General features: G+C 53.2%; 5 protein-coding genes across 5 annotated transcripts; 2 read left to right on the top strand and 3 right to left on the bottom strand.

The window, feature by feature from the left end:
* Window positions 1-935: 935 nt before the first annotated feature.
* ColSpa_11909 (uncharacterized protein) lies at window positions 936-2,241 on the bottom strand (the record flags this gene model as incomplete). The annotated part of the gene is made up of 2 exons (XM_049278121.1): window positions 936-959; window positions 982-2,241. 2 exons carry the CDS (start codon window positions 2,239-2,241, stop codon window positions 936-938), a joined length of 1,284 nt encoding a protein of 427 aa, XP_049134078.1.
* Window positions 2,242-5,453: 3,212 nt separating this feature from the next.
* ColSpa_11908 (uncharacterized protein) lies at window positions 5,454-5,639 on the top strand (the record flags this gene model as incomplete). The annotated part of the gene is made up of 1 exon (XM_049278120.1): window positions 5,454-5,639. The coding sequence occupies one exon, from the start codon at window positions 5,454-5,456 to the stop codon at window positions 5,637-5,639; it is 186 nt and encodes a 61-aa protein (XP_049134077.1).
* A 387-nt stretch (window positions 5,640-6,026) lies between these two features.
* Window positions 6,027-6,940, bottom strand: ColSpa_11907 (uncharacterized protein; the record flags this gene model as incomplete). Its single annotated transcript, XM_049278119.1, has 2 exons — window positions 6,027-6,653; window positions 6,722-6,940. The coding sequence occupies 2 exons, from the start codon at window positions 6,938-6,940 to the stop codon at window positions 6,027-6,029; spliced, it is 846 nt and encodes a 281-aa protein (XP_049134076.1).
* A 2,394-nt stretch (window positions 6,941-9,334) lies between these two features.
* ColSpa_11906 (uncharacterized protein) lies at window positions 9,335-9,562 on the top strand (the record flags this gene model as incomplete). The annotated part of the gene is made up of 1 exon (XM_049278118.1): window positions 9,335-9,562. One exon carries the CDS (start codon window positions 9,335-9,337, stop codon window positions 9,560-9,562), a length of 228 nt encoding a protein of 75 aa, XP_049134075.1.
* A 3,408-nt stretch (window positions 9,563-12,970) lies between these two features.
* ColSpa_11905 (uncharacterized protein) lies at window positions 12,971-13,922 on the bottom strand (the record flags this gene model as incomplete). The annotated part of the gene is made up of 2 exons (XM_049278117.1): window positions 12,971-12,984; window positions 13,007-13,922. 2 exons carry the CDS (start codon window positions 13,920-13,922, stop codon window positions 12,971-12,973), a joined length of 930 nt encoding a protein of 309 aa, XP_049134074.1.
* Between the last annotated feature and the right edge of the window lie 9,744 nt (window positions 13,923-23,666).

The raw sequence follows: 23,666 nt of genomic DNA, 5'->3' as shown, positions 1-23,666 counted from the left end.
ATAGTTCTTTAGATTATCAAACTTGATCCTGAAGCAGTCCATGTCGCGCAGGCAGAGGAGGAAAGGGGTGTCGCATGGCATGATGTGGAATGAGATAGGGCCAAAGGGGGTAGGAATCTTCGTAGATCCTAGTGAGGCAATGGCTCTCCCTTCGCCAAATCGTATCTTCGCGCTCCCAGCTGTTGAAGTATCTAGGGTGACAGTTGGAAGTCGGCGTTGCAGGGCAAGGAACTGAGGCTGCCCTGCGCTGGAAATCTCTGCAGCACCAGTATCTGGCATTACCCCATGGAAGACTCGGTCAGAATACCTTCCTTCGGCTGCAAACGATGCACATAATCCCTTGAGATATGTATATAGGTCCGCTGATGACGCGAATTCGTCTGCGTGTGGTATGTTTTGGAATTCGTTGTCACCTGTCAATGCGTGGCGGATTGATCTTTCAGCCAGTATCTCGGTGATTGCGCGGCCATTAATGGTAGTGCCGGCTGTGAAGAAGGACGTAAAGAAGTGTTCTTTCTCTTTGGGTTCGTTGTCTTCTTCGTCGCTGCTGCTGCTGTCTGCATCTTGGTGGTACTGGTCGTTATGGTTGTTGCTGTCAGCGGGTTCGTACTCCTCATATCCTTCATACCAAGCAAGGTACTGGTGATATCCAGCTGAGGAGCGGTCTTGCGTGTCTGGGTTGTTTTTGTAGCGGCTATATGCCTGGCGACGTTCGTCATCGCTGTGTTTGTTTGACCAACAACCGGATTTGCCGCAGACATAGCACCGCTTGTTCGGCGCCGAACTGGGGCCGTTGCGGCGGCTACCGTTGCCGTAGCGGGAGGGTCTGCGGTTCTGCGGACCGTTGCGGCCATAGCGGGACTCTTTTCCGTGGCCGTTGTATCGTCGGTCAGTCCAGTACTGGTCGTGCGGTTCGGCGACGAATTGACGGGCCTTCAGCTGTAGGGCTGTTCCGACGGCTGCGCGGAGGTTGCCGCATACGCCCTCAAAGGTGGGAGCCGGGGCGAAGATCGCCAATTGGCATTCTTCCACTTCGCGGCAGGCGTTCAGCAACTGGTCGCGTAGCAAGTCGGGCGATTCGCGTTGTGCGCGTGGTAGGGCTTGATGTATTCTGACAAGCCTCTCGATGAGAATCTCCAGGGCTTCTAGCCTGTTTTTGCCGGGATTTTCCTGGAGGATTCGCGGGAGGGTAGTAGTACGCCATTCTGACAAATATAACTGCTGCGTTTCGTGTGTTTCAAACCTGGCTTGGATGGCTACTCCACTGGAGTGGAAGTCCATCGGTTTGGTCGGATCACAGAGGTTATCATAGTAGTATTGCAGTGCACGCCCTTTCAGCATGATGTCTAGGGCGTCATTCCATTGGCTCTGGGCAATCCCTACTTTGTTGCACTTGTCGCGGAAGATCATGAGTTTCCGCTCGAAGACTTCGTACTTCTCACCGCCATACTTGAAGTCATCGCTATAGAGCTTCGTCAGGTCGGTTAGTTGCCTTGCTGTGAGACTGTTGCCCACAACATATTCGTTCGGTTGGGAAGGCTCTTGTCGTTGTTGCTGTTTGTGCCGCGGTTGTGGCGATGGATGGTAGTTGGTCGTGGAGGTAGGCGACAGTTGACGTATGGGAAGGGGGTTTCTTGCCGGTGTTCCTATGCGTCGTGATGAGGCTCGGATGGCCTCAATCTCTGCACGGATATCCTCAATGCTTTCTGGCTCGTACGTGATATCCTCAGCGAAGTCAGGAATGCTGTTGTAGTTCTTTTTGAACTGTGGCCTGGTCTTTGCCTTCTTGATCTCTCCTTCAGTCCACACGTGGAACTCCTCTTGAGTAACAAGCTGGGCAAGAGCAGTCGAGATCAGAGTATTGTCCATGGGAAAGAAAATGCCATGCGAGTACAGCGTATCCCTCATCCATTGTGCTGCGTTCTTAATGGTGTTGTCGAAGTAATCGGCGTTCCAGCTTTCAAAGTCGTTTTGGAACTCATCAAACAGTCTGCGGCCATAGAGGCCTCGGTCTTGGTAACTTTCGGCAAGGAAGACGATGTATGTGGAATTGTATACTGGGGAGTTCGTCATTCCAGGTTCGAAGTTAATCCAGTCGCCCCATGAGTCCTCATCAAGAAGGCCAGTGAACTTTCTAGGGATTGGGACCTGGAATTTCCGGCTTTTCGGTTCGCTAGAAGTGTCCGAACGCGATGATCCTCTCACCTGGATGTCCTCAGCGGGGTCACCAGAGTCAGACATCTTGTGGGTTTTGTAGTCGATTCGTCCGATGGAGGGTAGTTATTGTGGTCGCGGGCGGCAGAGCTGCGTTCCTTTGTGCGGGCTTTGCGTGGCGGCCGTTGTGAACGGGTAGGGTTGTCGGGTTGAAGATGGGTAGGTTGCTCGTTGATGAGCGTGTCGGAATACGAGATGGGACTAACAGAACGGGAGTTCACGTTGAATCCATAGTCCGCTTCGGTGGAAGTTCTTCGCCGTCGAACGACGAAAGAGTTCTCCGTAGCGGTATGAAGGTTCCGTCGCGAGTAACGGTCGGCGGAGATCTTCGTACGCGGTGGTGCGCGGCGACGGGCTGCCCTAAGCGCTTCCCGTGGCTTGGAGGTTATCGTGAAGAAACGAAGCTGCCCGAAGCGCTTCTTCGTAACCGCGATAGCCTCGTTAGCACAACTCCTTCGTAAGGGACGGCTCGCCAATGCAAGCGCGTGTAACGATATCGTTGTCTCTTCTGTGGAAGCCTTGCTGATCTGCGGTAAGTGGTAACTGTGAGGTTAACCACTGATCAGTGTTGGTATCACAGGCGTGATACCCGATCGGGTCATTTGGTGAAGCAGTAGTTCAATTCTGGTTGTATCTAGTTGCTCCCGGAGTAAAAAAAAGGGAGGAAGTTCGTGATACACGAACTGCCTTGGATTTAACCGCGAGAGCACTGTGGAATCCCTATAATGCTATTGGCCAAGAATAGCCGGCAATTTCCTAGCATTCCTGGCTGGGGCTGGAAGTGGCCGGGGCCACTTCTGCGCCACATACTCCTTGGGTTTCCGACGAGTTGTTCCAACATTTTTGCTTCCCCGTTGATACTAGCCAACGATGCCGCCGCACCGGTTCTGCACGTCGTTTTTGTTTTTTGCTTTCCCGTTGATGCTAGTCAGCGATGCCGCCGCACCGGTTCTGCACGTCGTTTTTTGCTTCCCCGTTGATACTAGCCAACGATGCCGCCGCACCGGTTCTGCACGTCGTTTTTGTTCTTTGCTTTCCCGTTGATGCTAGTCAGCGATGCCACCATGTGATGGGGGCGGCGAAATTCGGACTCTGCAACCTCCACGTGGTGCCGCCTGGGAACCTATCTTTGATCAAGGTAGAGCCAGTGCAGAGACGTGACAATGTGTGAGTGCGAGTGCTGGTGAGCGCTACGCACAACGTTTTGCAGGTGTGGAAGTGTAGGATCGGACTTGGAGTGAGGGATTTTTGGAGGAGTTGGACAAAATTTCTACACACGCGCTATCATCTACCAAAATACCAGCAAAACCGGCGCGACAACGAATCGAGAGACAGAACACGAACTACAACAACGAAGCTGCCCATTTTCGATCGAGCTAGGCAAAAACCACCCGAGACTGCTTTCTAGGGCATGAACAGAGCACCCTGGCACCTCCTAGATCCAGGGGACACCTCCCGACAGATCGATAACGACGCTGGTTCGTCATGGGACAAACAGGAGCTACGCCGGCTAGATTACCTTCCAGTTAGCCCAGGGCAAGGCAAGGCATGGCCGGCCTATAAAACCCAGCTGCAAGACTGAAAACACGGTCGGAGATGGAGGCAGGCAAACCGTAGTCTGGCCCAGAGAATCATGCCCCGGACAACCAGTAGGCTGTTATAGACAGATTCGAGCAGAAGGCTTTTCTGGTCCTTCTCTCGCTGAAAGGCCCGAGTCACAATACAAGAAAGATTCGAGTTTAGTCCCGTAAAACCAGCCAAGCTGTTTTGCAGATGATCGATGTTCAATGTATGATATGTGAGCGTGCTTCCATTGCTTGGGGGCCTTTGGAGCCGACAACATAAAGTAGAGGCGCTGAACAAAGTTTTCCGGTGGGTTCCATCGCTGGATGATGATCTTGCGCAGGGACATGGGAGATGGCGGGGACGTGGGAAATGACAGGTCCGAGATGTGTGTCATGCCAGGAGAAGCGTGGCTGTGACGCGTGGGGGTGGGTGTCTGCCCGGTCTCGTTGAAGTTGCAGGAGCTCTCTTACATGGAGAATAGATCAAAGTTAGCTACCTCAACCCAACATTTGTGGTCGGGCTTGGGCCCAACCGGCCAATGCGCAGGCTTTAAATGCCTGGCAGTGGCGGTGGTCGCTCACATACCATACTTCACGAAAAAAATATTGCGTTACCGAAAACACCATGCCAACTGTGCGATGGAGTTATTCGGCCTGGGCATTGCACTGCGTTCTTTCTTCTCTTCAGGCCGCTCACGGGGTTTCTCGTCAACAGGCTCCGCATAGTGTTTGTCGCCAGTGAAGATCAACCGTGTATGCCGATTTGTGGGGCTTGGTGTCAAGCAAGACGGCTCCTAGCGCCACAAACGGGGTAGAGCCACAACTACTTTTTGCTCGCCTTCACTGTCTTCGAGCGTTCTGGCTTTGTGGATCGCCCGAAATCAAGGAATGCCACAACTGGCAGTCTGGGAAAACACACCGCGGCCGTTTCTAGCGTTGGACATTGAGAAGCTGCTTTTGAAAGAAGCCATACTTACTCCGAGCGGCACGCCCCACTGACTGGTCACTTGCAATGGCCGACTACGTTCTGGATGACTGGTGTTGTGTTTGGACCCGATTCTGACTCTCGGTAGGAGCTACTTTCAGCCACGCAGCGAGGACCTTGCTTGCTCTGCCGCGTACCCTACCCGTGAGGCTCATATCTGGCTCGCAGCTTGTTTTCCCGCAAGACAAGATGCAGAGGCGCTTCCATAGCAATCGAACAGTCACGTTCGGGCCACCTATGCACGTATGCGGATCTCCACGTTGGATACCATACATACATCCGAAGCAGTATTGGATCGGCCTTTTACAGAAAGCTGAAGCTTGGAGCAAATGTGCACAGCTTCCTCTTCGGAAAGACTCGCCGAGTCTCCAATCAGGCTGCGTACAGTCTCGTGGTTCGAGAAAATGACTGTGCATGCCGACTGGTGCTGTATTCGGGGTTGAAGCTGGTGGCCGGAGCCGCAAATAGACGTTGTCTAGTATAGCAACCTCCTTGCCGGCCTGTTCGTACTGTCATTGCTCCAAATCAGGATCGTGGGTGATCGCAGCGAGTACTGGAGATTCGAGCAGCAGAGTATGGCTGTTTCCGGCTGTGAAAAGATTGACAGACGGTGTGTGTAGAAGAGGAAGCTACATCTCCCAGCCAAAGAACTCATCACCCCCACAGACATGCATGCACCAGTCTCCGTCATGTCTATGCCTACGATCATCAAGCTTCGTTGTATGCACTGTCGCAAGCTGGCCGAGCTCACCTCGACTGACGACCTCGAAGACGCGAACATGATCCGGATTGGATACAACTTGTTTTATTGCTTCGATTGCGCCAAAGCAACAGGGTACACGGAGGTGCACGGCCGCCGGAGCACATCGGCTTAGGAACATGCGGCTGCCGCCCCCGCATCGGTCCTGTCTTCGACGTCTGAGAATGACACAACAAGGTTGATAGAAACCACAAAAATTATCCAATAAATACACCCTACTCTATAGTCGCTGTCTAGTGATGATGCTACGTTCTACGGGCGATATGGTGCAATGATTTTTCTTGGGAAGGACTGGCCAACGCGTTCTGCCGCCTCACGGCACGCACTAGGACGGCTTCCATGGAAAAGGAAAAAAGAAAAAGTAAACACATGGTAGGGGGCCTAGCTGATCATCATCCCACTGCATCATGACAAAATCCATTCCACTGCAAAAACTAGACGATTCGCCCGGCACACCATGCGTCAGATTTCGGCGCCTTCCAATAAGCTACGATGTACTTCTTCATCTGGCTTGGTGAGCGATCCGGTGTAGCGGTAGCCGTTCCTGTCTGGTTGCGAGCCGCATGCGCAGAGACACTTGTCTCAAAAACCGTTGCACTATCCGCGCTTGGTTTCCGGCGGAGCCAGTACGCGCCACTTGTGCAGTCGGGGCTTCCGCATGTTTTGCCATCACCACTTGCCAATGAGAGACGTTCTTGGATCGCCCGGTCTGCACTTTGTTTCCAGCCTCCTCCATCTCGAAGACGTCCCGCCTACCGACGTCAAACATGCGAATGGACGTATCATGTCCACCCACACCATCAGCGACGGCGCCATCGGGCATTTCGTGGTTTTCAAAAGCCCGGCTCGCACCCCGGACGGCCCAATCGTTTCCCCCCATATCCCTGTTACGCTGCGTCTCATTGTCGCTGTCTCTTGTTGCTGTGAGAGTACCGCCATGACCGGCTTTCGGATAGCCGGCCGAAGCAGCGCTGTTCCTGTCGGCAGCGATGTAGTAAGAGACGTCTGCGGCGTCGATCTCGACGCCGCCGCCTCCTTGTGTGGCCTGTGCGGGCTGATGTCGCATCTGGGCCCGCTGTGGGTCGCGTCTTCGACTCGTGCTGTGCAAGCCGTTCAGAAGTTCGGCCAACTAGTTCAGAGTCGCATCAGCTTTTGCTACCTCCGAGGGAGGATGGGTGGGTTTCCGCTGGAGCTTACAAATCCGTTCACGTCCGGAATGCTTTGGCCTTCGGGGACGTGTATGGCCCCGTCCAGACGTCCATGTGTTGGGTTGAAGTGGACGACAGCCGAAAACACACGGGCCTCTTCGCCTAACTGAACCGCTTTCCTTTTGGCGCTGTCACCAGATTTTCGGACCTTGTCCTTGGCCCTCTTGTCGTAGGTGTATATCGTTTTTTCCGAAGACGCACCGGCCATGGTTTCGTTCATCTGAAATCGTCTCACAGCGAATGTGTCTATCGCGCTTCTCTGGAGCTTTAAACCGACTCATTATCCTACAACACCATCGCGTTGCTCCCGGATGTGGCGCTAATCTAGTATAAAGTCATTTCCAGTTTCGTCACATCCAAAAGTTGACCCTGTGTGTTTTTGCAGCACCTCCAGCATCTCCAGCGGATGATGTTTTTCGCGTGACGGTCTGGACCTGCTTCCATTTCCCCGTCTTCTCTCGCTTCGCGTAAGGTGGCATTATGACCTAAAGCCGGATCTTACTCCTGGTGGGCGTGCAGATCCGGCCGAAAGTGGCACTCTACGATATGATTCATAACTCCTTCGAGGTCACATAGGCCCACACCGGTCTCGATTGCAGACCATGGCCCAGGCCGAGCCCCCCTGGGGCCGAGAACATGGTCCATAATTGTCTGGGTCCATATATGGCTGCGTCACTTTCGGCTCGTCCATTATTGTCTGGGGTCAGTTTTGGCTCGTCCATTATTGTCTGGGTCCATATATGCCTGCGTCACTTTTGGCTCGTCCATACATGTCTGGGTCGCTTTTGGCTCGTCCGTATATGCCTGCGTCACTTTCGGCTCGTCCATATTGTCTGCGTCACTTTTGGCTCGTCCGTATATGCCTGCGTCCATATATGCCTGCGTCACATTTGGCTCGTCCATATTGTCTGCGTCACTTTTGGCTCGTCCGTATATGCCTGCGTCACATTTGGCTCGTCCATATTGTCTGCGTCACTTTTGGCTCGTCCGTATATGCCTGCATCCATATCTGCCTGCGTCACTTTCGGCTCGTCCATATTGTCTGCATCACTTTTGGCTCGTCCGTATATGCCTGCATCCATATCTGCCCGCGTCACTTTTGGCTCGTCCGTATATGCCTGCGTCACTTTCGGCTCGTCCATATATGCCCGCGTCACTTTTGGCTCGTCCGTATATGCCTGCATCCATATATGCCCGCGTCACTTTTGGCTCGTCCATATTGTCTGCGTCACTTTTGGCTCGTCCGTATATGCCTGCGTCACATTTGGCTCGTCCATATTGTCTGCATCACTTTTGGCTCGTCCATATATGCCTGCATCCATATCTGCCTGCGTCACTTTCGGCTCGTCCATATTGTCTGCATCACTTTTGGCTCGTCCGTATATGCCTGCGTCACATTTGGCTCGTCCATATTGTCTGCGTCACTTTTGGCTCGTCCGTATATGCCTGCATCCATATCTGCCTGCGTCACTTTCGGCTCGTCCATATTGTCTGCATCACTTTTGGCTCGTCCGTATATGCCTGCGTCACATTTGGCTCGTCCATATTGTCTGCGTCACTTTTGGCTCGTCCGTATATGCCTGCGTCCATATATGCCTGCGTCACATTTGGCTCGTCCATATTGTCTGCGTCACTTTTGGCTCGTCCGTATATGCCTGCGTCACATTTGGCTCGTCCATATTGTCTGCATCACTTTTGGCTCGTCCATATATGCCTGCATCCATATATGCCTGCGTCACTTTCGGCTCGTCCATATTGTCTGCATCACTTTTGGTTCGTCCGTTGTTACCTGCGTCCATGATGATGATGATGATGATATATTTAACGTCCAGAGTAAAAAGGGACGTGCCGGGCGATGCCGACATGGTCTATGCTAATCTATACTATTTTACAGGCTGCCGTCTTCACCTAACGTTCCTGTTCAATGAGTCGGGCAGATTTCAGAAAAGAAATTGGTTGCCTCCATCCATTCGCACAGAAGAGAGGCTCCCTGCGTAGAACCTAGCAGAAAATCTATGCTTGCTTTCGCCATATGTCGGCGAAGATGGGCTGGGGTGGCTTTCCGGCCACGCTTGCAGAAGTAGAAATGCACTGGGGTTTTGCGTCTACCACAACTGCAGTCGAGCAGTGCGTCCTTATGGGCAAACCTCTCGTGGTATGCTGCGAAGTCTCCGTGATGCGATCTTGATGCATACAGCCTTCCCAGCAGGTGTCGAGGAAGGCGAAGCTCGGGGGGCTTGGGATGGGGGACTATCCCAAGGTCGGCATACTGCCGAGGGCAGAGTGATGGCCATCTTCTGTCGAAAGTTTGGAAAGCGACCGCTTTAGACTGCCGTTTCAAGTGCGCCAATGTAGGCCGTGGATGTGATTCTGGGGTTTGTTTGCAGGCCTCCTTGGCCAGAGAGTCCGCTTCCTCGTTTCCTGGTATTCCCGCGTGTCCAGGGCACCACCATATGTATACCCTGCCGGGCATCGTCCAGCTTGTCCGTTCTCTCTGTTTCCAAGAGCAGGAGAGCCCACTAAAGGCCCTAAATCTAGTCTGGCTGCTTCCTGCGCTCCGAGCAACGAGCCTAGCCGCGACTGCGAGGTTGTCGAGGCAGATATGAACATTGTCTGCCATCCGCGCCGTGGGAGACCTTACGGCTTCCAGCAGGCCCTGAAGAGCGGCTTGCGCCTCTGCGTCAAAGACCTCCGTTTGGTGGCCGAGCGGTTCGGATCCCCGGAAGATCTGTCGTGTGGCCTGGTATCCTACCCAGCCAGCCCCGGCGGAGGTTCTGCTTCCGTCTGTCGTTTGGGAACCGTCGGTATAGACAACAATATCCCGCTTTGAGAACTTTCCCAGTCTGTCTGTAAATTCGAGGGCTAGTTCTTCCTTGGCCTTCCCAGGGTCGTACCCGACTCTCCGGAGGACTTTGTGCCAGTCCGCTAAGCACTCCCAAGGTGGTAGTTCCAGCGGGTCTATGTATTCAGCATTGCCATCTGCAAGCCATGCCATTCGTCGTAGCCTAGAGTCTGGTCCTGGCCTGTCTCCGAGCCTCTTCCGGAGGGGATGTCGTTCGTCAAGGCGATGGACCCTTACAGAGGCTTTGTAGAGCTTCGCGTCTAATATCACCTCTGCCGGCGGCAGGGCAGCTTCGCGCTGTAGGATCGGTACAGGCGTCGTTCTATACACTGGGAGTACAGATCTGATGGCCTTGGCTTGCATAGTGTCAAGTTGGTGAAGCAGACCGTTGACCCCGTTCGACACAGTGTGTCCATTCTTGACCCGGTTCCTGCCGGGCCACCATGCCTCCGATGCGTAATACTGAATAGGTGATACGCAAGAGGTAATAGCACGACAAAGGAGGTGCGCCGGCGCGCCCCAGACGGTGTTCCCTAGTCCTCGCAGTCCGTTGACTACCCGGCATGCTTTGGCGCAGAGGTCTCTCACATGGTTCTTGAATGAGAGCCTTCGGTCGAAGTGGACGCCAAGCCATCGCAGAGAGGAACCTTGGTCAACAGCATGAACTGTATGCTGCCGCCCGTCCAACATTGTGATAGATATTGGCGGGTTTCCATCTTTGCGTCTCTTGGTGAAATGGATGAGTTCCAACTTGTCGAGATCGAACGTGATACCCTCCGACGCGCCCCATCCCAGGGCTTCTTGCCATTCTTTAGCTAGTAGGGCACAGTTGTCTTCTAGAGAGGTTGAGGATGCCAGGATGGCGATGTCGTCGGCATAGCCAAACCGAGACCGCTTCCTTCCGGGACGCGCAGTGCCCAGCTTGAATAGAGGTTCGATGTAGAGCATGAAGAGGATGGGAGACACGGGTGAGCCCTGTGGTAACCCACACTCGAGGTCGAAGACGTCTCCCATCTCTCCGTCCAACCTAATTCTTGCTCTTCTCCCGATGACAAAGCTCGAAACCCATTTGACGAGGTTCTCCGGCCATCCTTGTTGGCGGAGGCGATGGACCAGCCGCCCTGGCAGCACGGCGTCGAAAGCCCCTTTCACGTCAAGTGTGAGCATGGAGGTGACAAGACCCCTCTGCCAGGCGCACTCGATATCGTGGATGGCAGCACCAGTGAGATCGCTACACGAGCGAAGAGGGAGGGCGCCGAACTGTTGGTCGTGCAGTATCCGGTGCTTGACTGTGATCCAGGCAAGCCTCCTTGCGACAAGTCTCTCCAAGCCTTTTCCAAGTACGGACAAGAGCGCAATTGGTCTATAAGAGCGCGGGAGCGCCCTGTCTCTCTTGCCCGGCTTAGGCAAGATGACTAGGATTGCTTCTTTGAAACTGGTGGGATGCCAGCCCTCGCGTATGCATCCGCTGTAGAGCGAGAAGACAATGTCCTCAATGACTGGCCATGCGGTCTTGAGAACGGCCGTCGTGATTCCATCGGACCCAGGGGTAGTGCTTCCCGCAGAGAGAACTGAAGTACGTATCTCGTCCTTTGTGATCTGTGGGAAAGGAAGTTTGGCCTGCGGGTGGGGTACTAGGGTCTCTGCTGGTATGTCCGCAGAGATGGCAGCATTTCTGAGAAGAACGCGGGCAAACAAGTCGCGCTTCTCTTTCGGTTGTGAGACGAGAGTGGATGGGTTGTCCTCATCTCGGAGTGGTGGGGTCTGGAAGGATCCTGTGGCTTTGTGCCACCCGACCATTTCAAATACGTCTTTGCCTGTGGAGGCTGCGGCGATCTTTTCTCTCCAGTAGGTGTCCTTGGAACGGCGAAGCTCACGGAGAAAGTCCTGTTTAAGGATGTCCTCCTCCTCTCGCTCCCATTGACAGTCTATTCCCAAAGCGCGGAGTCTCGCGACGGTTCCTCTTTTAGTCGTATAGGCTTGGTGTTTGCGCGTACAGGTTTCGTTCCAGTATGGCCTCCCTGGTCCTCTGCCAAGCGTGCGCCTTGTAGAAGCCGTAAGCGCTTCTCCAAGACAATCTGTGAGCTGCTGCGCTAGGAGGTCCAACGCCTGTGGACCTCTTGCGTTGCTTGCAGTATGGCGCAGAGGTTGCATGTTTCGCCTAAGAACGTCGAGGAAGAGCTTCTCATCCATCGTGTCGAGCCGGAACTTTCCCGCAGTTGGGCTGGGTATATCGGCTAGGGCCAAGGGGACCCGGGTAAGCAGAGATTCGTGATCAGACGTTGTGTGTAGGGACGTTTCTATGCTGGTGGATGCCCCATAGAGGTTGCTGGACGCCCAGCATAGGTCTAACGTGTTGCCGTCTTCGTGTGTAGCTTCACCTGTCGGCGACAGCAGGACAAGGCTGGCGGCTTCAGCCCATTCTACCAGGTTGTCAGCGTCAGGGGAGCCTGTGGCATCGGGCTGCCAGGTCCAATGGTGTAGGTTGAAATCCCCCGCGATCAGTACTCGATCCTCGGGTTTCGGTTGCCAGGCCGCTATGATATCCCTAACCGCTTGACCGGGTCGCAGCGAGCCGCAAGGGGGGTTGTAAACGTTGATGACTGTGAGGACTTTCCGCATTCCCACCAGGAGTTGTAGGAAGAGCAGATCTGTGGATGGGCTGGGCAGTGGGCGTGTTTGTACGCCCCGTAGTCCCGTTCCTCTGCGGAGGTAAGTGAGCACCCTAGGTCTGTCTTCAACCCAGTTGTCCACTGGGGTGAAAATCTCAAAACCCGGGTGGCATCTTGTGAGCCTTCTCTCTTCCGAGCGGATAGCGGGCTCTTGTAGTAGCAGTATGTCGACATGGGCCGCGTAGGCTAGATTCAGTGCCGTTTCGTGTGCAGATGGTCGTCTGGCCACGTTTGCTTGCATGATTTGCAGCATCCTAGAGGACTGTCTGCTCCTGCTGTGTCTCATTTGTCGGGGCGCGGTCCATCACTTGTCCTTCTTCATGGGAATGTCGATGCGATTGCTGGGTCGCAATTCTCCACGATCTCTCTCCCTCAGCTCGGATGGCCCGTAGCTGTGCCTTGTTCCTCCTCTGGACTACGCCCTTCACCACTTTGGGTTTGATAGGGCAAGTCGCATCAAAGGCGGAGTGGGGGCCGTTACACGATGGGCATTTAAAGGGGCAGTCACAGCCATCGTGACCCTCGGTGCCGCCGCAGGGTGCCCGGTGTAAGTCAGTCGTGTGGGAGGGAGAGCTGCACTTGAGGCATCTCTTCCTTCTGGTGCACGTTCGTTCGCTGTGAAAGCCGCCGCAGCGGTAGCATTGGGGGGACCTCTTCTCCCTCGGAAACTGCAGGTTCACAAAAACGCTGGCCCCCATCAGACGGAGGCGTCTTGGTAGTTGCCTTACGGCGTCCGCCCTAAACCAGGCTGTCACCGTACCCAGCTTTTCGACTTCGTCTTTTCTGGAAAAGTATGCTTTTTCAGGCTTGAGTTTTGTCACAATCTGTATCTCTTCAAGGAGCTCCTCGGTCGTGATCTCCAGCTCGGTGTTAGTTATCAAACAATGCCTAGTACAAGGGACATTTGCGATATAGGCTCGGATCCAGGTATCGCGCTGCTCGACCGCCTGCGCCTGGAGAAGGGCAGCAATCTGTTCTCTGTTCTCCAGCAGGGCTTTTGCGCCATCCGCTGATGAAGGTAGGAGTGCTAATCCTGTCTTTACATGGTCGATCCCCTTGAGGGCTTCTCGAGCTTGGGGACTCAGATTTTCTCGAACGAAGGCGTATATGTCGTAGGCCCTCTCGTTACGAAGCGGGTTGTCAGGTGGCAGACGCGCGAAGACGCGCAGGTCTTTCGAGGCCGCCTGGTTTCGGGCTTGTTTTGCAGCTTGTTTTGTTAGCTTCGGTTTGTCCTGTTTTCTGTTTAGTGGCTGGCTCGCCACCGCCGCGTAGGAAGGAACTGGGGTCGGCTGGTTCTGGGCTGTGTGTAAGGGATGCCCTTGGAGACTCAGGGCGGACTCGCTGGGTCCTGTGCTAACAGCATGCATAGACCTTGCTAGACCCCGTTGGTGCCGGTCTGACTGCTGCTTCTCCTCCTGAAGCTCTCTTTCCAAGGATTCGATCTTCTTCAAGCAGTCTTTTAGGAATTGTTCCCTCTCAGCGTCCCGTCGTAGGAGGTCCTGGACAAGATTTGAGAGCTTGTTGATCTCATCTTTAAGCTCAGCATTGTCCTGGTAGCTGACTTGCTCAACCACTCTGACCTTTGCGGTCGGTTTTCGGACTCGTCCCGACCGTCGAGAAGTACTGGCGTCCCCGTGGACTGTGATAGTTGGCCCGACATCTAGGGAGACGGCCATGATGGTGGGATTCAGCTCGCGTGGGCTGATGATGAGAAATGATAGTGTGGTGGGCCGCAGCCCTCTATGGTCTTAACAGCTGCTAACAGTGGGTACTCTGATTTCAAAGACTTCAGTGTTTGCCTTGACCCTGCGTCCATATTTGCCTGAGTCCATTTCTGTCTGCGTCTGTATTTTCCTGTGTGTCACGGGATCGTGTGCCAGGGTAGTGTCAAACGTACCGCGAGTCATGCCGTTCGTTATTGGCTGGGAAGTGGCTTACTCCGCGGGCTGGTTTCGTTCGGCGTTATGTTCTCTGGCCACAGGATCAATGTGCCTAACAGGCCCCCAAACCATCAGCTTTTGTCACGGTTCGCTTGTGTGGGAGCTTGGGGTTCGGTCTGCTGACCGAACATTGTGCTTTTTGGCCCGCTGGCTCAACGGTAGTAAACCCAAGCACTGTCGTTTTGTCACAACTTCAGTCATCTTGTCAATTACCCATTCCATCAGTTCTGGCAGCCAGTAATAGCCAACTACCCAGGTCGGCATGTTGTCGCTAAGAGTATTGTCTTCGTTTGAGGGTCTTGATTACATACATTTGTGCTTACACCCTCATCTGCATCATGACTGCGTTTAGGCCCATCAGTTGCCTCCACAACATCGCCAATCTACTCCATTTCGCCATGCGCATCCCATGGAAATTACGACACAATGGTTGAGATTAACTGTAATAAAATTGGTTCTACTCGCCCCGTTCGTAGTAATTTTGTATGGATATCCTGCACGGTCATGCCATCCCTGACAGTGTTGGTCCTCTCGATTTAGGGTGGATATTACTGTCATGCCATCCCTGACGAGCAAACCCAACCAAGAAGAGTAAACCCCAAGCATGGAGTGCACCCATCGTTCCCATCCGACAACCGCCCAAGAGAGTGGACTCATCGCTTACGGCTGCCAAACAGCGATCAAGAAAACTTGAAAAAGCGAGCAAAGCAAGTTCATTAAGCCAAGAGCCAATCAATGCAAGAAGGTGGAGCCTTTCCCCGCTCCCATTCAAGCAGATCTACGGCCTACTCTGACTTGGTTAACTTGGACTTGGAGGAAAAGCCCCTGGTAGTCCGATAGGCCAACAGGAGGCGGTAGGTTCACCGGACTTACTCTCTCTCCATCTACTCCAACGGTCAACGTTAAACTACTCAGCAACGACAAGAAAGGCATAGGAGTGTAGAGTGTAGACATCCAAAGATTTCATTCTCGGAAAGTGAATAATCTTGACCAGGTGTGGTCGGTCCAAGAGGGAATCTTGGAACACAACGAAGGTAATTTGCACATACCGTGTAAAGCTCCAAGCGACCGTGACTCAGATTCATGTCACTGCTGGGTGGTAAGTCGTGCTGTGGGTTAAACCAACAGACCTTTCAGTCGAGGGGTTTGGGAAGAGCCGAGACGCGACTGGTCTCTTAGACAAGGTCAATTGAATCACCCTTGTACCTGCATTTTTTTCAAAGCAGCCGGCGTCAGAACGCAAGGGGAGATACTCCTGTACAAGCAGGTTCGTCCGGAGCTATCGAAGCTCTTGTGGGTCTGTCATACCGCGGAACATGAATTTGGTCCCGGAAATAGCATAGATCGGCTTGGTACTGATCGGCTTGGTAGGTACCCTTGTCGTTGATCGGTGCAAAGGGTTCCGGACTTTCTGGCAAGGATGCCGATATTCAGAGGCCAGCCCATTTGACATGCTGTCAAAACAGCCTTGCTTGTTGGGGGTGACCCCGCGACTCTTGACGTATGCAGGACCCTGTGTGTCTTGCTGTCACCTGCCATTTCGGGAGAAGACGACCCCCTAGAAAGTACTGACTCGATGGTGTCCTGCGTCATAATGAAAAGTGGTTCTATCGATTTCCAGCACTGCAAGCAGCCCTGCAAGGCTTGTGTCCTCGGTCAAAAGCCGTTGACCTTCGCTTGCGACCGAGTAGACGCGCTCGGCTCGAGCCACCCGCCGTTATGCAAGCGAATCTTCTTCCATCTGGACTTGAAAGACCCGGCTGGTTCCCGGCTTTGTTCTGACTGCCATGTACGTTAGACCCTTTCAGACCCTTTCAGACCCTCCGAGACCCCTTGAGACCCCAAGTACCTAAGGGGACCCACCTCGCTTGCCGCCGAGTTTTCTCTTTCCGCATTAGAGGCAGGAAGGGAACTTACGCACGCCCCTGCTTCGACCCGACAGTATGGTAACGGCGTAAACCTTATTACCCACAAGTTTCAGGCTCACGGCCACACCTTGCGGATGACTGGATGCCGAAATGCAGGGGCAGGCACTCAATTAAATACGAGCGGAGAATGGGCAAGCACGTTCAGAAAAAAAGACCAGCGATGGTCGGCTTGGCAAAGAGAGGACTGGAAGAAAACGGTTGGAAGTCGGCATGCGCCCTGCTTGTTTGTTTGCACGGAGTCTCGGCCTCACAAATCGCCATGCGAAGCGATGTTTCTTTGTTGCACGGGCTTACTGTCGTAATATTTTGGCATTAGGAATTCCTCAACAAAACAATTTTTGTACACGCAATACCGCGTCCCAGCTTAAAATACAACAAATGAAGCACCGGTTAGATGCATGCTTTGCTTTTATCGCGCCTGTTGGTCCCATTCAGTCATTCCATCCCAAATTGGCAGGGCTCATCCCAAAGCAATCAGTCAAAATTTGATTGGCTAATGGAAGGGCAGACTCAATTCTGATTGGGCCAAAGATGAGCCCTGCAAATTGGCGTCAGGGTCGCCGTGTCTTCACGGCAACAGCAAGTGTGGTCAACTTGGATTCCAACTGGTCAAGTCTACGCAAGATGTCAGGCCGCATCATTCTGGCGATGTAATTGCTCAACGTACAGCAATGTAGTGGCTTTGAAATGCTTCTCGTTCGCCTCTTCTATCTCGGCAACAGCACGTTCGACAGCAATTATGTGGCAAAACCAAACGCTGGGAGGCTCTTGGAACGCCGAAGACATTGACACGGAGCTAGAACTGTCAGCCTTCTGTCGGCGTTCAGTGAGAAAGGAGTGCCTAACACGGACGCTTACTCGAAATCCTGATATTCGCGGGGGTCTTGGTCTTGTAGGCCATTGGAATCGTGCAGGCGTTCTGTTGCCGAGGACATCGGTGGTTTTTGGATGATACTCTTCGGCCAGTCGATGCTCTCGGGGGAGAGGCCTTTGTGCCGTTGGAGGGCTTGGACCAGTCGTGTTGTAAGAATGGTTTCACGATGCCGGACCTGATTTGTGGATATTTGGGACCGGCGCTGTGATCGGCCAGGTCGTTGAGAACGTTGCTGAGATAGATGCATGGTTGTCCCTCTGAAACGTTAAGACAGATCGACGGTGTCAAAATGGATGGATCATAGTCCGCCGCTAAAAACGATAAAAGTTGGCGTGCACAGTCTTGTCATTCTTCACGCGACCAGGACGACGCTTTCACTCTTTAATACGGCACCAGACGTAGGCGGCACGATATCGTCCCGTGATTCAGGAAGCAGAAGCAGATGTCAAGCGTGCCAATTGCATTTGATACCAGTCGGCTGGAACAATGTTGGTCGAGTTTCTTATTGTTTTTTTCTTGGAAAGGAAACGATGTTCCGGCTATGTAGACATCCGTCGCTGTTGGAACAAAATGGTGCAGGTGCATCTTACTTACCATTTGCTCAGTCTACACATCACACTCAGCCGGCAACAACGTCCGCATATGGCCGACTGGGGGCAGATGGGTTAGGCGACAGACTAACCACCGGTCAAACCTCGGAGTTGGCGCCTTTGCAGTTCCCCGCCAGCCCGTGCACCCTGTCAAGATATCCAAGCCTACTACAGGCACAAGGGCACGGCGGAAAGACGGAAGATATCGCGCGAGCGGGCCAGAAGGGTTCGCTGGTGGGTTCAATAAGAAGCGGGGCCTCAGATACGGGGGCAATCTAAAGTGCTGATCTTATGTAACCGCCTGATGGTTACATCTCGTTCCAACAGAACCTGTCTTTCTGAAATACGCGGTGGACTGCATCATCGTATTATGGCATTCGTGTCAGCGCACGACCTTGATAGGTTGGTGCATGATGTCATTTCAGAGCCCCAAAGAAGTTCAAAGTGATCGTGGGAACAGGCGATGCCGTGACCTGACGGTGATAGCACGTAAGTCCGTGAACTGCCAAATAAACAAGTGATGGTGCTGTGTGGCGTTAGAACCGCTACCTCGAAGAGAACGGGTAGAACGGGTGTTTTCAGCTCAGGAGTCTCCTACATTCCGCCCCTGCCCCTTGCACCGGAAGGACATCCCCACCATCGCATTCAGACGAACTCCCGGCCCTTGCAGCCTCTGACTACACTGGGATGGCCCTGTTCGCCACGGAGATGGACGGATCGAAGCCGAGCAAGGCCTTGGCTCACTTAGACGAGAACCTGGACCCAGCGTTTTCAGGCTCTGTGATTTGATCCACCGGAGTGGCGCTCGGCACAAAGAACTTTTCGAACTGCGTCCAGCCAAACCTTTCAGCCAGACGGAGCAGAGTTCATGTCGCGTTATTACTAGATAAGTCTAGATGACGGAATCACGACAGATGGCGGCAGGTTCGAACAAGAAACAGGATTACGCTGCTTGCGTGCATAACGGGATCTAGTCTACTTGCCACACGCTCTAGCAAGTAACGACCCTATGCGCTTGGTGGTCACTTTGAGAGAGTTGGAACGTTCAGTTTTGATCTGCGTATGACTATGAACATGTTCTATGTCTTAAACCAAGGAAACATCGAGTTTTGACGCAAGGACATGAGCAGTAATAGACCTAGTCACGTCTGTCGCTCGGGGCTTGCTTGCACGCATTTCTTCTGTTGGGCTTCTGCTCCATGATGCCGTTGTCTTGCATGGCCTGCGTCCTCGTTGTCATCAGCCTTGGTCTTGTTGTAGTTACTTGAGGGTAGAAAAATCATGCCAACGTTCTCGCATTGTCTCTTGCGGTCATGGGTGAAGATCCGCTTGTTGTTGCGGTAATAGACGCCCTGGAGGCCTAGGGTCCCACGTTTGTGGCCTTGCTCGGCGTCCCCAGGGAAGATGGAAGCATACTTTTCCGCAACTTCCTTCCATGACAGGCGGCAGTCGTCGCGAAAGTAGTCGATACAGCCTACTTGTTCCGGGGTATACCTCACGTTACAGTGGGGGCGGCTCGTTGAGCGGCGGGGCCGGCGGGAGGCCGTTGCGCCAGTGCGGAGGATTACGGGAAGGCAGTCAGGAAGAAAGCCTCCGAAGACCAATGGCGAGTCTTGGGCCCCATGCTGGTATTCCGAAGTCGCCTTGGAAAGAGGAAGACCGTTGCAATGTCCGTACGCCGTCAATGGCTTGGATATTCGGGTCTCGGAGGAGAGCGTGGCGGATCTGGGAAAGCTTCCACAAGATCCGATGGGATGAGGTAAGGAGGGTTTTGAGTTTGACGGGTCAGCCGGAGGATAAACGTCGTCCAATTCGGGCAGGCGTGGGAGATTGACTTGAAAACGCTTGTGCGAGAAGGACGAAGGGCACGGAGACATGCCCGAACGGAAGCCTTGATGCGTGAGTCGTTTCGTCGTTTCCTACCGTCGAGTGTAGAGTGTAGAGGCTCCCTTACCTCCTAGCTTGCCGGCGACATTGTCAGGTGCCCAAGGCAGAGAAATTGGGTTGATACCTGAGTAGTCTGTCACGGAAAAGGTGGTCACTGTTTTCGAGCCGTGACGGTGGTCCGTCGAACGTGTTGGCTTTTTGGGATCGTAGCAGACATTGGTGTCCATTGCGTCACCCTCTACCATGAAGGGAGAGGAAACATGAGAGCGCACGAAAAACGTGACAAGGGCACGTTGGAGCAGAATAGCTTGTCGGTAGCGTCTTGTTTATAATGTTCCAAGCCGGTGTTTTGTGAACCAACGGAAATGATGTCTAGCCCTTCTTGCATTTGAGCATGATGTTGGGCACCGCAATGAACAAGCCAGGAAGTACTACTAGTCAGCAGAAAATCCAGGTGGTTTCTGTCATGTCTCTGTCGTCTCGAGCCTGACCTTACTCCGTTCCGCCCTTCATCGCTCACTCAGATACTCCCAGAAACCAACTACAAGTATGGTACGTAGTCAAGCGAACTTGGGCGTACTAAGGGCAAGCCAATCAGCACGAATTTCTGCGGCGGGGTCGAGAACGGCGTGAGGTATCCTTTCGTTGTTGGTTCTGTGCAATGAATCCTGGAAATCAGGGGTCGCCTGGAGGGTGATGGGCATGCAAAGCCTCCTCAGTTGGCCGGTTGGGCCATTTTTGTGGGAATTGCAGCCCTTCGGAATCATCGCCATCGACCTGGACCAACAGATACATGGTGTGAAGTTGTTGTTCAACGGGCCATCGAAAGTGGATGGCCAATATGGCTCAAATTCGGCTGCGTATGACAAGGGCAGGGATCAAGTCAAACAAGGGCTCCCTGGAGCAGAGTGCGAGCCGTTGTCCAAATCCAGAGCTGCTTTCCCCATTCATCCCTTCGCGGCAAGATCACCGACCAACAGAGAGGCTAGGCGGGTCTCGAATCACGACTCATGAGAGCGGGTGCTTCTTGAAAGGGTTCCCCTGCTTGAACGATGCTCATGTCCGCCCTTATTCTACTGCTAACTGCCGATTTATCCCCGGCCATATACCCCGCAATGGTTTTCAAAAGACATCCCGGACTTTCCGGCGACGTCGTTTCAATGCATCATATCTTGCTACCAACGACGCAGCGAAGTGAGTACCTGTATGGATGCCTCAGGGTATCTCAAATCTAGAAAAGCCGTGAAACTGAAACAGGATGTGACTGCCGATATCAAGCTGGCTGTCGGGAAAGTACACCCTCGTTGGCAATGAGGTTATGAGTCTACAATTTTGCCTTGGCGACGGAGTGGATCGCGAGACCCATCGTGCTCAGTCTGGCAGTACCGAAAGGATTCCAAGGTGGTTGCGTGGTCAAACACATCTTTTCGAGCCCGTTGCGACATCACACCAGTCTCGTCTTTCCGCTGAATGGAAAACCCTGCCGACCACTCTATAATGCAAACATGAGTAACCTTACTTTTTTGCCGTCTTCCCTTCCGCAACGCCGGAGCAGGCCCGCAAGACACTGGATACCTTCCGCCCTAGTGGCTATAAATCCCCTTGAGCCGTCTTGGATCTGTACTGACCATGTCCGCATCAGACGACAATCATCTTTACCCCAAGAATCTTCCATAATTTCACAAAATGTCTCAATGTTCGACTCAGCCAACGCGTCAGCTTGCACAGTACTTGCCATATCAGAGACAAAGGGCCCAGGAACAACCGTCTGCCGTAGCTGTTTTCGAGCAGGCCGATATCTCGTCGGACACCCGAAGAACCGACCATCGATGTCTCACCAATAGCTCGCCGAATACGGATACTCAGTTCACCATTTCGGACATGCAACAGCTCATGCTGCCGTCTGACACTTTTGAAATCGCTGGTCTATCGGCACAATGCGATGAAGATCCAACAGCAGGGCACTCGAGGCAAGTCACATGGGCCTACCTCAGGTCTGCTTGATGACTGACTCGAAACCAGCTATCTGGCGGACCTCAAGGCACCTGATGCACAACCACGTTTTTTGCCCATGTAAGCACGACTGCAAGGGACATAGACAAATACTTATTGACGACAGCGATGATTTTACGGGTCGATTGAGCGCAGTCGGTGACCGACTGGAACGAGTCACAGGAGTAGCAATACAAGAAACAAGCCGCGGTATAGAGCGGTGAGTCACCTTGGCTAAGGACACTTTCAAGATACGTTCTTACTTTGGTAGAATTGCACGTCTCGACGCTCAAATGGAAAGGATCACGGATTCCATCGACGCTTTGCTATGGGGGACTCTGCCGGGCGGAGAAAGTGTTGGGAATGGGAACAAACGAGCACAGGAGCGCTCGGAAAGATGACAAAGTAGTTCATCTTCTTTCCGTCACTCTTTCCAGCATGATTGCTGAGTTTATCTTTCTGATGGCTATCTCTGTGGCAGATGTCGATGGCGGTCGCCAGTCCTACTGTATGTGGCATGCGCGCTCAGCAGGTAGCACTTGACAAACATAGTCCTAGCCAGCAGCCCACGAAATGCAAGGCACATCCTGCGTGCTTATGCGTCAAACTCGGCTTCACCCTACCCTCATGACTTGGCGTCGAACTAGCGAAGATCCAAACGTTATCCTGATCTTTCGATCCGCGAGGACCATGCAATCCTGTCATGTTGATGATCTTCACGTCTTCTTGGGTAAGACTGCTTTCTGAGAGGAGCGTCTTTAAGAGACCTCGGGAATGAATGTTTGCGTCGTCAGTGACTCGGATGTGATCGTGGTGTACGCTCTGGTTTGGTCCATCCGGTTACAGGCAACTGTTGTCTGATCGGTCACCAACACTTCTTTCTGCCAGCCCATTGGACCTCATTCCAAGAAGGGATCTATGCATGTCAACAACCACTATTCTTCTTGCTATTTGCGCTTGTGAATGCTGTGCGGCCATGTTGGCATTGATGTTTGTGGCTGGCATTCACAGACGCGCCGTCAATGGACAGACAGGTATTCATCAACCTGGCAGAAGTAGTAGCGGCCCTGGAGCATTGTCTTCGCAGGAACCCAATTCATCACACAGGCAGCGACCTTGTTATGCCCCTAGCGTTCCGCAGTCTCGACAAGGCCATAACAAGCTTCGATGGACATTGCCGCTGTAGGTCGCATCCACAAACCGCGAGATCAAGGAGGTACAGGTAAGCGAAAGTAAAACTTTCTTTATGTTTCACACCCTCTTTGAAGACTTCTCTATGGCCTTTGCGTATAACAATCAATCACGGCGAAAGAACCCAGTGCTGCCATCTTCCCATGCGAAACATGTTTCGGAGATAGGAAACCGACGCAGGAACTCGGCCCCTCAAACGTTGATCTAGGGCTGTTCGTATCGCCTTTCGACGGCTCCGCTCCTAGCTGCGTGCACTCCCTCCTTTTCTCCCATCACTTGGAAAACCTACTCTACCGGGAAAACGGGGTAGCTGCACCGCCTTGCGCCTCTTGTTTTTCAACCCAGTCGCGTCCTCAACCAAAGACCAAGCCTCGGTCGGTCTCGCCATTGCCTCCAAGCGGCCGACGACAGAGCGCCAATAGTTTTCCACAAGTCTGCCGGCAGCTTCCCGAATATTCGCTTCTGGCTCCCACGATGTATCAGGAGATCCGACCCAAGCGACTTGCAAGTAGACGCTACCATCGGGCTTCGTCTCGTGGGACACGACTTTGAAAACGTGCCACAACTCTCTGTCCACCATTGCACTTTCCCGTCCGCCCTTCACTCGGCTCCAGTAGGCGAACAAGGTCAGTGCAGCATCTTTCTGGAGATTGCTCTCGGGCTCCCAGGTCTCTTCGTCTCCCTCCCAACGGACATTGATCTCGAAAAGAGTGTCACAGGTAGGGTCACGGCGGTGCCCAATCAGCTCCTTGATAAGGAAATAATCGGTCTGCAAGTCAGCCGTGGCTTTTTTGACACTCTCCTCGGCCTCTTTGGCGACTGTCGACAAGTTAACATGGAAGTATGCATTAACTAAACAATGTATCATACCTGGCAGTACATCCTCCCAAAAGACGGTGGTAGCTTCAGGCTCAGGGGTAGAGCTGTCTGGTTCCTTTGAACAGTTCATCTCGGCCACCGGGGCATTGGCAGCAGTTGTCAACACATCGAGACGACATGCCGTATTCGGATTGGGGAG

The sequence above is a fragment of the Colletotrichum spaethianum genome (genome assembly GCF_022836535.1).
Source record: "Colletotrichum spaethianum MAFF 239500 DNA, contig52, whole genome shotgun sequence".
NCBI classification, from domain to species: Eukaryota; Fungi; Ascomycota; class Sordariomycetes; order Glomerellales; family Glomerellaceae; genus Colletotrichum; species Colletotrichum spaethianum.
Note: the sequence above shows the minus strand (reverse complement) of the source record. Positions and strands in the feature narration are given on the sequence as shown.